The 15,417-nt window shown below is 42.8% G+C and overlaps 2 protein-coding genes across 4 annotated transcripts in view; both read left to right on the top strand.

Moving 5' to 3' along the window:
- Nucleotides 1–378: 378 nt before the first annotated feature.
- Nucleotides 379–2,319, top strand: LOC105021562 (myeloid-associated differentiation marker). The gene has a single exon (XM_010889327.5). It carries the CDS (start codon nt 813–815, stop codon nt 1,701–1,703), a length of 891 nt encoding a protein of 296 aa, XP_010887629.1. The 5' UTR covers nt 379–812; the 3' UTR covers nt 1,704–2,319.
- A 4,137-nt stretch (nt 2,320–6,456) lies between these two features.
- The window catches only part of LOC105021561 (testis-expressed protein 2), a 45,112-nt gene continuing 36,151 nt past the window's right edge, over nt 6,457–15,417 (top strand). For 2 of the 3 annotated variants that reach the window (XM_034294118.1, XM_010889326.4), the window contains exons 1-2: nt 6,457–6,650; nt 7,547–7,640. The gene's annotated coding sequence lies outside the window, so the exon portion shown is untranslated. The remainder of the gene's footprint in view (nt 6,651–7,546; nt 7,641–15,417) is intronic. The other variant, XM_020049818.3, reaches the window with a different exon arrangement.

Here is a 15,417-nt window from a genome sequence, read left to right as displayed (position 1 = left end):
GAGCGTCCTGCAAACACAACAAAAATACACATAGGACACATAGAAGCAAAATAATATTTGAATCAGTGCCATAATGCATAGTACACAGAAACACAACCATATGCGTTTTAGTAACAAACACATTATTAACAGGAGCAGGTGAGCCAGAAGCGTATGGTTCGCCCGTAGAATAAGGGAACAACTTTTCATGAGAACCTGAAGCGGGGAAAAATACAGTGACGTCAGCGACAGCTTTATTGTGGTTACCTGCACCTCCACTAAGAGCAGTGAGAGAGCACTGCTGCGACCATAACAGGAAGTGAAGCCGGTGGAGGGAAGGGGTGGGCGGAGGGAGTTCAGGCGGAGGGGTGGGGGGTTAAAGAAACCAAGGGATTTAGTGAGATGCAGTTCAACTTTAGTTTTGCACTGAAATTATTTAAGGACAGAGGGTGTAGGGTAACTCTTGCTCATGCACTAGAAAATTGGTTTGCTGTGGCAACCCGGATTTAGCAGAAATGAAAGAGGCACGTGAAGGTTTTGTGACTGATAGAGATTGACAAACCTCTGCTGGCTGGGTTTCTGAGATCTTCTAACTTGGTTTGTCATTTGGAAAGTGGATGCTGATTTTTACTTACCGGACCTTAAACAGCCTTAACAGACCTTTGGAGTCAAACTTAAGCTTCAACATTCAAACAGAGATTTTAGACATGAATTAGATAAAGCAAAATAACAAATTGCTGCTCAACAGCAAACCTCACTACAAGATTACAAACAGTCTCTGCGTGTGACCCTTTCAGACTTTCTGTTTGGGACTTTGCTTGAAAACTGACGCCATGCCTGTAATTGTTCTTGAAGCCAGAGATCTGACCAGCCCCCTGTCCCTGGTGCGGATGTGGGCTCTCCTGTCCGGCTGCCTGACCTTCAGCCTTGTGGCCTCCCTGGATGAATCGGAGCTGGCCTCTGGTGACCAGATGCACTCCTTCAAGATCTTTTGCATGTTCACCTGGTGCCTTTTCTTCCTCCTCACCCTCCTCATCCACGTGGTCAACATCATACAATTCCACAGCCTGATCCCCATCTCGTGGAAGAACCTGACCGTGACCGTGGCGGCGCTCGCAGCGCTCATGACCCTCAGCGCATCGGTCAGGTTCCCCGTGGCGGTGATGCGCCACGATAACATCCAACCGTGCCCTGTCGCAGCCGCGGTGGCTTCGTGTCTCACTTCCGTGGCCTACGCCTCCGAGGCTTACCTAATCCGCAACCAGGCCCAGGACCAGAGGGGCTACATGGCCAGCGTGCCCGGCCTGCTCAAGGTGCTCCAGCTCTGGGGAGGTTGTGAGATGATGGCGCTGGTGGCGGAACATGTTCACAGTTATTCAGGGAACAGCGATGGTGAAGGCTTGGTGCAGCTGTGGGTGTCCGGGACCTTCTACGTTGTCTGTCTGCTGATGTCGCTGGTCACGGTGGTGGTGGTTTTGGGGGATTGCGCTGGACGATGCCTCGTTCCCTTTGACCGTCTGCTGGCCAGCTTCAGCTTGATCGGGGTTCTACTCTACGTGGTCGCCAACATACTGTGTTTCGCTCGGGTTCTGGAAAAACACCACATGGGCGGGAGAGCGCGGCCCCAGATTACGGAAACAATGATTGCCAGCATTACTCTGCTGGGCTACACAGTGGACCTGGCCTTCGCTATCAAACTGCTGCGGGATCGGAGTCAAGCCTAAAGAAAGCTTATGTGGACGGACGTATTCATAACGTGTTATATGAACAGGACTCGTTATCACAGGAGAGGGCTACACAGTCAAGCTACAGGCAAAGTTCACGAAAGGTTAAGCTTGTTGGTTTTTCTGTGGTACTGATTCAAGTTCATAGGTGCAGTAGTGTTCAAAAAAGAAAACAAATGTATTGATATTTTCATCCACTGTTTTACAATTGAAGAGCAGCCATTACTTAGAATTCTACTAGTCATTCAACTACACATTTCAAGAGACTGGTAAATGGGAACTTGCATTTAAGGTATCAAAAATATTAAAAAGTTTGTCATTACAATTTAAAAATGTCAGACAGTATTTGAGCTAAACAAAAGGGGGAAACAATTACTTGTTTTTTATTCATTATAATCCACATCATTTAAATGTTCTATTATGTCAAGATTGTTATCCTCCAGTAGCAAACAGGTTTAAATTTAAGTTATACATTTTTCACCCCAAAATTACAATTGCATTTTGTCTCTTTTTTGCTCTTATAGTCAACCACTGTCCTAGCAGGATGCACAGAAAGAGTGTAATATCTATTATTTTGTGCTTAGATTTGGAAATAAAGCAAACCTCTTGCAATTGACAGATATATTTTATTGATAATGAGATAAAACATGTTAACGCGTATGCTTTGCCGTTAAAGAGCAAACTAAAATCTCACCAATGGTGAGTGGAAATGGAAGAGAGACTTCAGAAACGTTGAGTAGTGCATTCATTACTAGAAGGGAACAAATGAAACACTAGTTATTAATTCTGTGGCAACAGTCCCACTCGCAGCCTAATACGATCGCATTTGAGATTCCATTGTGATGTACCAACTGCCGTGTCCTTTCAGGGCAGAATAATCTTTCACACACTCATTGTGAAAATGACATATTGACAAAAACATTGCTTAAAGTTAGGAAAGAGATATAAATATGTAGATGTCCTCTTTTTTGGTTCTGTATTTTAGTGAGGAGCTAATAAGTCATAAAATCTGTTAAATACACATATATGATGAAAAAGCAAGCATGTCAATTCTTGTGTCTTACATACTTCTGTTTTCCTTTCTGTGTAGGCCTAGTTAATAACATTAAAGAAAATGTTTGTGCTAATTATGGTATAAGGACTGTAGAGTACATTAACTGAAAATACAGTGCATTCAGAAATTATTCAGACCCCTTCACCTTTCCCACGTTTTGTTTTATTCCAACAATGGATTCTACAATGGATAAAATTACTTTGCTCCTGATCAATATATAACACATACCCCATAATGATCAAGCAAAAACAGATTTTTTTATATTTTAGCAAATAAGAAATACAAATAAATATTATATATGTATAATTTATGTAACTATTTGGCCCTGTTTACTCCGCACTTTGTTGAAGCTCCTTTGGCAGGAATTACAGCTTTGAGTCTTTCAGGGTTTCACACCAGATTGGCACAATGGGGAACGGGGAACATCGCTACACAGCCATTTTCAGGCATCTCCAGAGATGTGAGATCAGTTTCAATTCCAGGCTCTGGCTGGGCCACTCAAGGTTTCCCATACCCAGTCCTGCATTATCATTGCTGTTTTCTTGAAAGGTTGTCCTGTTGAAAGGTGAACATTCGCCCCAGTCTGAGGTCTTGAGCGCTCTGGTGCAGGTTTTCATCAAGGATCTTTCTGTACTTCACTTGTTGGATGGCCTCTGAGAGGGTTGTCCTTCTGTACTCCCTGACCAAGGCCCTTCTCCATCAAAACCTTTGGCAGGGTGAACTTACCATAGTTGGACTCCAATCAAGTTGTAGAAACATCTTAAGAGTGATCCATGGAATCAGAAAGCACCTCAGCTCAATTTTGAGTGTCATAGCAATTAGATCTAGAGCCTTGTGTAAATGTAATTTTTAGTATTTCTGAATGAATTTGCCAAAATTAAAAAACAAATCTGTTTATACACAAATATATTTGCTTTGTCACTATGGGGTATTGTGTGTAGAAATAAAGAGACAATTTAATTTGATTGTAGAATAAGGCTGTAAAGTAACAAAATGTGGAAAAGGTTAAGGGATCTGAATATTTTCCGAATCCACTGTAGAGTCAGTAGGTTTAATTTTGTCATGAATAGAAAAAAGCAGGGTTGATGTTCCATATATTCCAAATCATGGCTCATATCCTCTCAGTTGCAATGATTGTTAATATCGGAGTTGAATTGAAATACAGTATGTACAGTGTACATCACATTTGGATTCAAAATCGGGTTCTATTTGTAATTTAAATTCTAATTCCTGCAGGGTATCATGATGACAACGATATTGTTTAGACAACCTAGCTGCTGTTTAACGGACTAACTTATCTCCTCCCCAAAAATGATAATTAGTCAGTCAATCAGTTTAGTCCTATATACAATTATCACCAGATCTTTATGAAAGGACTCACTCAGTAAATAATGTGCCCAGTGGTTCTGAGGTTTAAAGTGGGTTATGCAAGACTCATCCATGACCATGTGTGTGCACTTTCATTACTCTAAACAGATAAAGAGACATAAACGTGTTTCTGTTGTAGCTCCGCTCTGCAGATTTTTCTGCAAGTTGTAATTATGCATTATTAAAAGAATAGTGCGCCGGAAGCTACTGCGATACATATGCCCGAGAGGTATATGCAGCAGAGGTATATGTATTGCTTTTCTGCCAGCCTGCCTTGTTCCTGATGTTGTTGTTTTTAGTTTAATTATTAAACCCTTTTTATTGTTCTTCTACTCTGCGCCAGGTGTCCTGCTAAACCAAATCATGACACAGATAGGCTACTTTGATCAGGGTGAGGGACAACATAACATTAAGTTGATAAAAACTAAAATGTAAATACATTTTGGCCTGGATGTGGAATATGTTGTTTTCATGTACATAATCTACAAGTAAATCATCATGGCTATGAAATTCCAAGTTTGAAAGCAAGTGGTTTTGATCATGTGGTGCACATATCTGCACAGATGACATAGCATGCGATTTTTGGGGTCACGTTTTGCTTTATTACAACCAGAAGCCAAAAATGTGTGTTTCAAGTTTGCAATGTGTATAACATTTAACTGTGGGGGGAAATGAAAAGTGTTTACCCACTGTCTTTGTCAAACAACCACCCCAAAAATATTTGAAAAGTACCAACAACAGTTTATTTATAGCTTTTATTTATGTTTTAAATAATGAAATACATTTACATAGTACAGTCTGAATCCAAAATCCAGTTAAATCAATTACAACATTTATTCTCAATTTCGCTGATTATATTGGAATTGTGAAGATGTTTGAAGATGATGGCCATCTGCCTCAGCAGTACTTGAATGGAAGAGGGAATTATTGATATTACGGGAATGATTGATATTACGTTATGTTCTCTAAGGCACTGACCAAAATATGGAGTTTTGCTGAGCAACTATACTGTGATCACCTTACACATGATCCAAATTATAGCGCCAAGGGGCAGCAATGTAAATCAACAAAAGCAACTTTTTCTGATTTATTGGCTCATTAACCACTCTTGCCACTACTGATCAATGGTGATTTCATATCCGAATTCCTTTACTGGCACCTTATCCATTGAGCCCTGACCTTAGCCCTGGGGTCAGATATATGGGAAGAGCGTTTGGTCTAGCAGCAGTTACCCATTACAAACACTAGATGGCAATATTCTCATTGTCATATAAGATTCTTGAAATCAGTGAGTTTCACTTTCAAACTTCTCACAGCAGTTATTTCAAAGTACTGCACTTCAGCTGTGTGAAAGCCTTAAAATATGCACATCTTTCACCGGCTGGGGGAATATCAAGCCGTGCAATTAAATTGCATTATGACATAATATTCTGCATTAATAGATCGTAAGGACCATCATCCATCGTTTTGTATTTTCTAATAATCAAATAGAGGATCTCAATTCACCAAAACGAATCTTTATTTTCCAATCAAATTAATTCAGTCAATCACATTTATTTATAAAGACCCTTTTTACATCAGCAGTACTTTGAAGTGGAGTACTTTGCAATGTTTTTTTAATTATTTATTTTGGCCAATTTGAGACGCCCAGGCCTAACGACACCACTGATCTGCAACACAACAGGAGGACTTTGGACAGGGACAGGGACAGGAAAGAGTCTTTCAAGCCTGGTACTCCGGAGGTGTGGGCCAAGACCTCATGTCCTCCTGAGTTTAAAACAGGGCTGGAAACAGGGAAAATTTAATGCATTCCTTAGAGCTATAGGATTAATAGTGGAGATGGAGAACTGACCCTACTCCCCCGGAACAGAAATACAGCATCATAAGATCTTGGGGCTGTGACCAATGGATTCAATGGCACATAATTAACTAGTCGTTGGAATCATGACTCACTGAAAACAATTTATTCAAGTACTGTGTATTTAGAATGCAATTAGACAGGAAGACACTTTGCATTGGTCTTTTGTGTCAAGACATATATCTGATATAAATGTCCTATAAATGGAAACAATGCCAAAAATGTGTAGTGTAAAATGTGTGCGTGTTGATTGCTACATATTCTTCAATGATCCATAGACAACAATTGAAAGCTTATTGTAAATGTCATTTACATATGTTCTTACATCTGTAAATCATTTTTAAAGGCAGTAAAAAATAATAATAAAATGTTTCAGCAATACGTACTTGAACGCGCAAATGTTGATGATCACATTTATCCACATCGATTACTCTAGCCTTGAGAAAGTCCAATGTGTTTTTTTTCCCATTCAGGAACTACGCTTCTAGCAGTCAGAGATTGTAGCAGTCAGCTCTGAGTCAGCTGTCAACAGGCTGGGCAAGAGATCAGACTAAGTAAACCAAGTATTTTTTAAGTGATAGCTAATAAAACTGCTTTTTCTTGTTTACTTTAAACTGTTCAATCAGTTGGACTTTTAATTCTGTTCGCTCAGTGAACTCGGGACACGGTAAGTCTCTGCTGACAAACACGTCTAATCAGAGTTTTGACACCGTAGCTAAGGAGCAAATGTTACAAAAAGCCAGTTGTTTTCATATATGGATTTTCAGAAATAACTTTGTTGCCATTCTGTAAAACAGAACATTTGCAGTGTAACTAGTTTTAAAAAGAGTGAATGTTGAAATAGAGTGTATGTTGAAATGAAAAACCGAGAGTTGTTTTGAGTCAATTAGCTAACGTTGGCTAGCCACTGTAGCTAACGTCAGTATTTAATGTAGTCTATTTAACGTTAGTATTTAGTATTTTTAACGTACTACTGTATTGTAGCTAGCTGGTTGGCTAGTCATTGTAGCTTAGTTAGCTATCTGCATCACAGGGAAACCAAGCTTTTAAAGCAGCCGTAGGGCTTTGCGTCAACCAGCAACTAACATCTACTTGCATTGATAACTGCTTTAGCTAGAAGCTAGTTTACAGAGTAACGCTATGGTAGCTGTCTACGTTATGCTAGTCAGCACTGCCTTTGTTTTCCAAACCTATGTAAGTTGTCAGGCCTAAAAAACTGTTGATCGTTTTTTTGTGAAGTACTGTTATTTTTGTAATAAGTAGTTAACATTCAATTGGATATTCATTTTATACTAGGTTATGCTTGTGACCGTAACAAACTGTGTAGTCCCGTAAGCTGCCTGTTTTGGGTCAAAATTGAATTCATCGACAGTGGGGAAAAAATGTGTTCACGACGGGTGCAAATATTTAAGTGATGTTCGAACATAATTCAGTAGGTGGTTACACAACTTTTGACGGCGGCCAAATCAGCACTTGTCAATGTCAACTACATGACAATAATGTTTGTGTGCAGGTTTGATGTACCTACATATAGCTGACCATCTGATATGTTCTCTTAAGCAGATCGTCCGACACTATTGACATGCGCGAGTCAAGGCTACCCAGCCAAGTGCAGGCGCTGAGACGATGCTGGATTGAATGGCACTGAGGATACGAGGTAAACACTGCCAGTAAATTTGAACTGATTATTGATCTGTTCTCTGTGACACAGCTGACGTTCTTGAGAGAGAGCGGGAGGGGAGGGGGGGGGCTATAAGACATCTGCACAGCTGTTATTCATTTTGGAGATAAAAAGTTTTGGTTGCTGCTGTGTGCAGTTGAGGACAGGTTTCCATAACAAGATAAATGTGGGGTGAGCCTTTGCCCCAGTCGGCAGTAGCAGGGGGCGCTGCCCACTCTGGAGCAGTAGCAGCAAGCTAATCCGCAAAGCCCAAGGCACAGAGAGAAAACTGGGGGCAGGACGACGCTCAACTTCTATACCTGCCTGTCTCTGACTCCCTGGCTTGGACCAATGCTATTTTCTTGGCTTTTTTCCATCCAATATGGCGGCTGTGCAGAGGACCTCAGCAGCAGCATTTCTTTTGTTTGGTTGTCTTCCGATGTACATGTTTTTCATCTTTTCGCTGCCATGTATGCTGGAATAAACGAAACAAGACGTCTTAGGTGGCAGTTTGGAAGTCTATTTGTAGCACACAGAAATACAGGGACATCAAACAGCCACTGGCATTTACTGCTGTGGGTGCAAAATAATTCATTTAGTGTGTTGAGGCGGATGCGAGCAACTTGTCAGGTCCTTTGTAATGAGGCACATTTGGTTATCAAAATGAAATGAATGGTTGCATGCGGCTGTCATTCAGCGCTGCAGGTCAGAGGTAGCCGTGGACTCGCCCTATCTCAGGGGTGACCCTTCAATGCCAAACAGAGCACCGCGTTCCCTGTGGTTACGTTTTTCTGCGGCAAGCTTTTTATAAAGCTATCCCCCTTGAGATAAGGCCTCTGGATTCAGTTGACGTTCTGCTGTTGGCATAGACTATTCCACCCTGTTTGCATGGGCTTTAACAGTGTTCCTTGGAATGATGTCTCCTACAGGCCTGTGTGTAGAAGCTTATTTATTTGTACCGTTGCTCACAGACAGATCATTATGTAGGCTAATGTCCCGGTGGTTTGGGCTTCCTCTCTAAACAGTGTTTCACTATGGTAACGACCTTTGGGTATTGTATTATGGTTAATGATCGACAGTTGGTTGCACCTATTTCATACTGTCCTCCAGCAGTGAGTCAATTTAAGGGGCCTCCTCATGTTTGCTTAATGTAGTATGTGCCGTGCGGTTATACCTTTTAGGAAAATTCTTTCTGCTGGGTTTTAACCACTGTCTGAAACTTTGTTTGTTTCAGCTGCCGCCCCCCCCCCCCCCCCATCAGAAAACATAATCCACTCCAGACATGGTCCTGAGTGGTGTGAAATCCCACGGATTTGCCGTGTCAGGTTTAAGCTGATTGTGTGACTGAGTGAGTACGAGAGAGGAAAGGGAAAGAAAAGACAGCGGGCCTTTACACCTGTTTGAGAAGCGCTAAGCCTAATTTGTGTAGCAGGTGCTGCAGAAGCAAACTCGTACCTCTGTCTCTCTCCAGCCGAAGCAGAGGCATGTCAAATGGCTGTCTGGTATCTTTTGAGTTGAGAAGCAGGGCAAGACTTCAGCTCCTGTCAGGCAGCAGCTGCCAAGAAATTAATCTCTTTCATTTCCTCCTGGTAGTCATGGCAAATCTTGAACAGATTGGCACCTATGGTAAAACCCAGAGAATGTCTCAGCCCCATTGATTTTAGCCCAGATAGGCATCCTCAACCAAACATAAGGCTAACAGGTTTTAGTACAAGCCAAAATGCTATGTCATTGTTTTCCATTCCACATGCATTGCACAACTTCCTCTGTGTATCCCTGGATGGTTAAATTCTTCTGCAGGGGCTCAAAACACTGTTTTGTTTCTACCTGGTAACAAATTCCATTCACCTTTTATCCCAGGTCTGATTCATTTCCGAAGATGAGAATAAAAACCAGATGTGGTTTAGCCTTCCAGGGTATTGAGCAGCTCTGACCTATCCTGTTTAGGAGGTCATCTAATAAGCAGGGTTTGATGACATGTATGTGTAGTGTTTCCCAATCGTGGTTCTGGGGCCCCCAAGAGGTTCACAGTTTTATTCTTGCCCTTTTCACTCATACACTGGTTTCAAATTAAAGTCTAATAAGTAAATTAGCTAAGTTAATTAGCTTAGACCGTTTCACTTGCATATGTACCAAAATATTTAATTGTGCTTCCTATAAAGTACGTTTAGAAGGACTGGTTCTCCTAGAAACTTTTTTGGATTTTGTCTTTAATAGTACAAATATTTTTCGATATACACCTACGCCTCTATATTCTTTACCTCAACCTATATAGGGAAAAGTGGCACACGCAAGGTTAAGATGCGTCATGTGACTGGGAGTATGTTATGTCCTCACTCTTCTATGCTGGGCCTACAAGGTTAAGATGTGTCATGTGACTGGGAGTATGTTATGTCCTCACTCTTCTATGCTGGGCCTACAAGGTTAAGATGTGTCATGTGACTGGGAGTATGTTATGTCCTCACTCTTCTATGCTGGGCCTACAAGGTTAAGATGCGTCATGTGACTGGGAGTATGTTATGTCCTCACTCTTCTATGCTGGGCCTACAAGGTTAAGATGTGTCATGTGACTGGGAGTATGTTATGTCCTCACTCTTCTATGCGGGGCCTACAAGGTTAAGATGTGTCATGTGACTGGGAGTATGTTATGTCATCACTCTTCTATGCGGGGCCTACAAGGTTAAGATGTGTCATGTGACTGGGAGTATGTTATGTCATCACTCTTCTATGCTGGGCCTACAAGGTTAAGATGTGTCATGTGACTGGGAGTATGTTATGTCATCACTCTTCAATGCTGGGCCTACAAACTAAACATTGTTGACTTTGCACCTGTTCTAATAGGCCACATATTACCAAAATGTTGATTTCATTTATTTTGTCAGCTGAGGCCGATGTTTGGTTCATTTCATTTTAATGGCTCTTCGAGATAGGTATTGATGTTTGCTGTTGTTCATGGTCCAAGTCTTCATGGTCCAAGTCACAGGTTTTCTGTCCAGAGGATGTAACGGGTGTAGTAGAATTGTGAGCCGTGGAAGACAATGTTTCATTTTTACACCTAGGAGAAACTTGCCGTGTCACTTTCGTTTGTCAAGCCCGACCGGCTCTCTGTCATCCCAAAAATGTGAGCATATTCAGATCCAGGTTGTAAGTAAAGGAACTTTGGTTTCATGCACTGGCATTTTTGCTGTACTCTAAACCTGGTAAACCGGTTTGACTAGGATTAAGGCAGTGGTGCGCAGTAGTTCATCAAGCGGACATATAATGTTTTTAGCATAGTTTACAAATGGTCTTTTTAGTTAGTCTTAGTAATTTTATATCCACTTGACAACCACATGAACTAAAAAAACGAGTTACCTAAATCATCATTACTTATCAGTTTATGTCCTGAGGTATTTTGTGTGGCATATCTGGAATTTCCAGAGACTGCCAAAAGCCTGAATCTTCTAAAAAGGGGCGTAGTTGTTTTGGTCTTCACGAAACTGTGATTCCTCATCTTTCAGCAGCCCCTCTCTGTCTCCCAGGTGTCTGAAATGAAGACATTAGTTGGTGCTGACGGGGTCACTAACGTCAGAGGAATGACCGGTGCAGCGACCTGTCAGCCTGTCCGCTTTGTGCGATAATGGTGGCTGGTAAAGTATCCCCTCTGTACCAACTGACAGGTGCTTCCATCTTCCTCTACCTCCCAGATACAATCCCTGGTTCATCAGAAGGGAAAAACCGAGCTTATAGAAGGTTGGTAGTTAAATAAATATAGCGCAGGAATACATATTTCTCCTGACTTTGAGCCGTCCTGTTTCTTTTGAAATGGAGATTGCGAGACAAGCTGTATTTGGCTGCTTCAGTGCCGACGTTCTAGTTCCACGCCAAAAGCAGACGGAAAATGGAGATGTCACGTCCCAAAGAAAAGACCCACGGCTTCTGTCGTTTGCATCTGAGCTGTGCTGTATAGGTCTAGCTGTTGGCATGAAGTCATTCCAGCCTTCCCAGATCTTCCGGTACACGAGGCTGTGACCTAAGTGATTAGTCATGGATACGTCCATGCAGCTCAGCCCTTTTCCCACTGCGTTAGTCGTATTCACTATCAATTTGAAGTAGCTTAGGTCATTGTAAACTGTCGGTTTTAGCAATGATATCTGGTAGATTCTTTTATCAGCAGTGCAAGACCACAGACTGATGATGGCAATTCCATGGGTTTGTTCCTGGTGTTCTAGTCTCTACTGTAGCTAGGTCATTATTTTTCCTTAGAAACCTGTGTCCAGCGTTTGCCTCAGAAGTTGGCTGTTGTGGGACTGCGTCAAGTGGCAGGAAAAACCTGATCGCCCCCCCCGGACAGATAAGGCATCCAGTCTCTGATTGGACACGTGTTGTCAGCGGAGCAGGAAATAACGTCTGTCTGTGGACTACAGTTAGGCTTTCAGTCCCAAACCATTGGAGGGGGGAGCAGTGAAGCAGGCAGCGGCTCAGTGTTCATCAGGGCCCATACAGCCGTAGGCTGGACAAATGAAGGCCCACGCAGACTGCCCGGAGCTACTTATTCAACTCGGCGCGACATAACATGGGCATTAAGATGGCTGGGATGAACCGCTGTGGCTTCTACCTAGCTTGTTTAGCCCCTCCCCCTGCCATCCAGTTTGTTTTGGGAAGTGAGAAGGCACCGAATAACCTCACTGTGGTCTGCTTGATCCGTCCTCTGTAGGGAAATGAAAAAGGAAACGAATGAAAACAGTACATGAAACCGCATGATGCTTTGCACAGAAGTGCCATCACTGGGGTTGATAATGACAGATTTTTGTCCTCTAAAATGTGGCCAGTGTGAAACCCTGAGACTGAATTTGAACAGGAAATGAACATACAAACGTTGCTTTGACTAAGCAGACAGGCCAACAGATCTAAGTAGTGCCTTGTAGTGTCTGTATTCACTGGCAGTTAAACACGTCTGAGTTTCCTCAGATGGCCCGTGGTGTTCTGGGATTGCTTTCGGCCGGTGTTTTGGGATTGCTTTCGGCCGGTGTTTTGGGATTGCTTTCGGCCGGTGTTTTGGGATTGCTTTCGGCCGGCAGGTGAATGACGTACACGTCAAAATGTTTTGTTTCACCTACTTTGATTGTTGTACTATCCATCGAATTTACTAGTTTTAGCCCAGTGAATCAATTGCTCCTACCACAATGGCTGAATGAGACTGGGGAAACTGCCCATGGAGGTGTCCATATGACTGGAGAAGTGCGGTCTACCTGCAGCCATAATGGCGGACAGCACCGCGGTTGTCTTGCTACGTCCGACGTGTAACCAGAGGAGTGGAACTCGGCGATTGGCCGAGCAGCTTTGTCACTGTCACTAGCGTATAGCTCATTGAAAGATAATGAGGGTCCGTTTAGGAAGTTGGCCGGCGGCTAATCGAGCAGTGCATTATTTAACATGAACTGCAATGGGGTCAGGGAACCAAAGTGGTTCCCGCTGATTCAGCTTATAGTGTGCATGCTCATCCTGTACCCGTTACTGAGCTTACGTAACCTTCCGTAAGAGAGCGATTGCCATTCATCTCTAATTACGATTGGGTAGGAAGGGACCTCCTTAAGTGCGAGAACCAATAGCCCTCCTGCGAGAGTGTGGAATCTGATGAATTCATCCGCACATGTATGCAGCTTAGCCTGTTGAAAGGGGTGAGATTTGGGACCAGCTCGGTGTTTGTCATGCTGCTCTCTTGGGATTGGCCCCCTGTTTAGCTGCTCTGTTCTGATTGGTTAATGCATCAGTTTGTCCATCCGTAGCCATGCGGAATCGAGAAGGAAAGCAGCGGTCGAGTTTGGCAGTGCCCTTAGGATAGATGCTGTCTTCATGCATTATCAAACATTACCAGCTTCCATGTGCAATCGGGACACAAGCGATACAGATGTTTCAGGAGACGAGCATGCTTTGAGTTGTTAACTGTGACAGCTTGTTTATGGAGGCATATGGCCAGGGTCATTATGAATGGTCCGTCAAACATACCAGAGACTGCCAGCGGCCCTGAAGCTCTCTGTTTGTGCCTGCCTGCCTGCCTGTCTGCCTGTCTGCCTGCCTGCCTGTCTGCCTGCCTGCCTGCCTGTCTGCCTGCCTGTCTGCCTGCCTGTCTCTCTCTGCCTGTCTCTGCCTGTCTCTCTCTGCCTGTCTCTGCCTGTCTCTCTCTCTCTCTGCCTGTCTCTCTCTCTCTCTGCCTGTCTCTCTCTCTCTCTGCCTGTCTCTCTCTCTCTCTCTGCCTGTCTCTGCCTGTCTCTCTGCCTGTCTCTGCCTGTCTCTCCCTCTCACCCATTGATGGGAATTTAATGTGCAATCTCTCTTTGTGTTTCACACCTGTGCGCACAAACACACACCTACTCATTCAACACACAGAAATGAAAAGGCACACAGTTAAAACCCTGGCATCCAGTAGTGGGCTAAGAGCCCTAAGTCATAGTGGGCAGCTGACTTGGACAGTATCCATGCCAGACACACCCACTGAAAAGACCAAATCTCAAATACAAGAAACACTGTTTGGTATGTTTCAGCATTTACTCAAATTCTTTTTTTTTACCTGTGTAAAGCTGTCTGGAATTTTATTGGGCTATAGGTTATGTGCTGTAGCCAGCAGTGCAAACATAGGGTTGGTTATACCTATGCCTTCAAACTGTTTGTTAATGCTTTTTTTCCTTGTTGTCTAAAGAGAATGAGGCAACCCCCCTTCAGTCTGGAATTAACATGCCTGGGTGTTTGCTTTGCCCAACCGATCTCCCCTTCCTGACAGTAGTGACACAGCTTTTTCCTGGAAGATGCCCCAGGAAGACAATTGTTTCCACCAATCGGCAGCTAGTCAGAGTAAAAATAAAAAACTTTCTACATGGCTGCTCCCCCGAACAATATACAGTAACAGTCAGAAGTTTGGACACACCTACTCATTCAACAGTATTTCTTTATTTTTACTATTTTCCACATTGTAGAATAATAACAAAGACATCAAAACTGTGAAATAACACATGGAGTCATTTAGCAACCGAAAATGTGTTAAACAAATCATAATGCATTTATATTGTTTATAAGTTTTTTATAAGTATTCACCCTTTGCCTTGATTACAGCTTTGCACACTCTTGGCATTCTCTCAACCAGCTTCATGAAGTAGTCACTTGGTATGCTTTTCCATCCGTCTTGAAGGAGTTTCACATGCGCTAAGCGCTTGTTGCCTGCTTTTCCTTACCTCAGCCTTCCAACTTTTGCCCAAACCAATACATCATGTTTTTCTGTGATTTTTCTCAGTGCGACTGGAAGAACAAAAAGCGGGGGAGGCCGAAAAGAGTGAATTAACAAGCAGGTTGTTGTAAGTGTATTGACAGCCTGCCCTGTGCTGACCCTGTCTCGCTGGCCAGTATTGCTGATCATCCTGTTAGCACAGACCTGTGTTTCAAAACGCACCAGACCCACATGTTTTCCCGCAAGATGAGGTGTCAGGAAAATAAGTATCTCTTTCATACACAGTGATGCTCATGTACACCGTACACAGTGGTTACTTAATGGTTGACAACGACATATGTAACGACGCTCATGTACACCGTACACAGTGGTTACTTAATGGTTGACAACGACATATGTAACGACGCTCATGTACACCGTACACAGTGGTTACTTAATGGTTGACAACGACATATGTAACGACGCTCATGTACACCGTACACAGTGGTTACTTAATGGTTGACAACGACATATGTAACGACGCTCATGTACACCGTACACAGTGGTTACTTAATGGTTGACAACGACATATGT

Source organism: Esox lucius, chromosome 9 (assembly GCF_011004845.1).
Source record: "Esox lucius isolate fEsoLuc1 chromosome 9, fEsoLuc1.pri, whole genome shotgun sequence".
Classification (NCBI taxonomy): Eukaryota; Metazoa; Chordata; class Actinopteri; order Esociformes; family Esocidae; genus Esox; species Esox lucius.
Note: the sequence above shows the minus strand (reverse complement) of the source record. Positions and strands in the feature narration are given on the sequence as shown.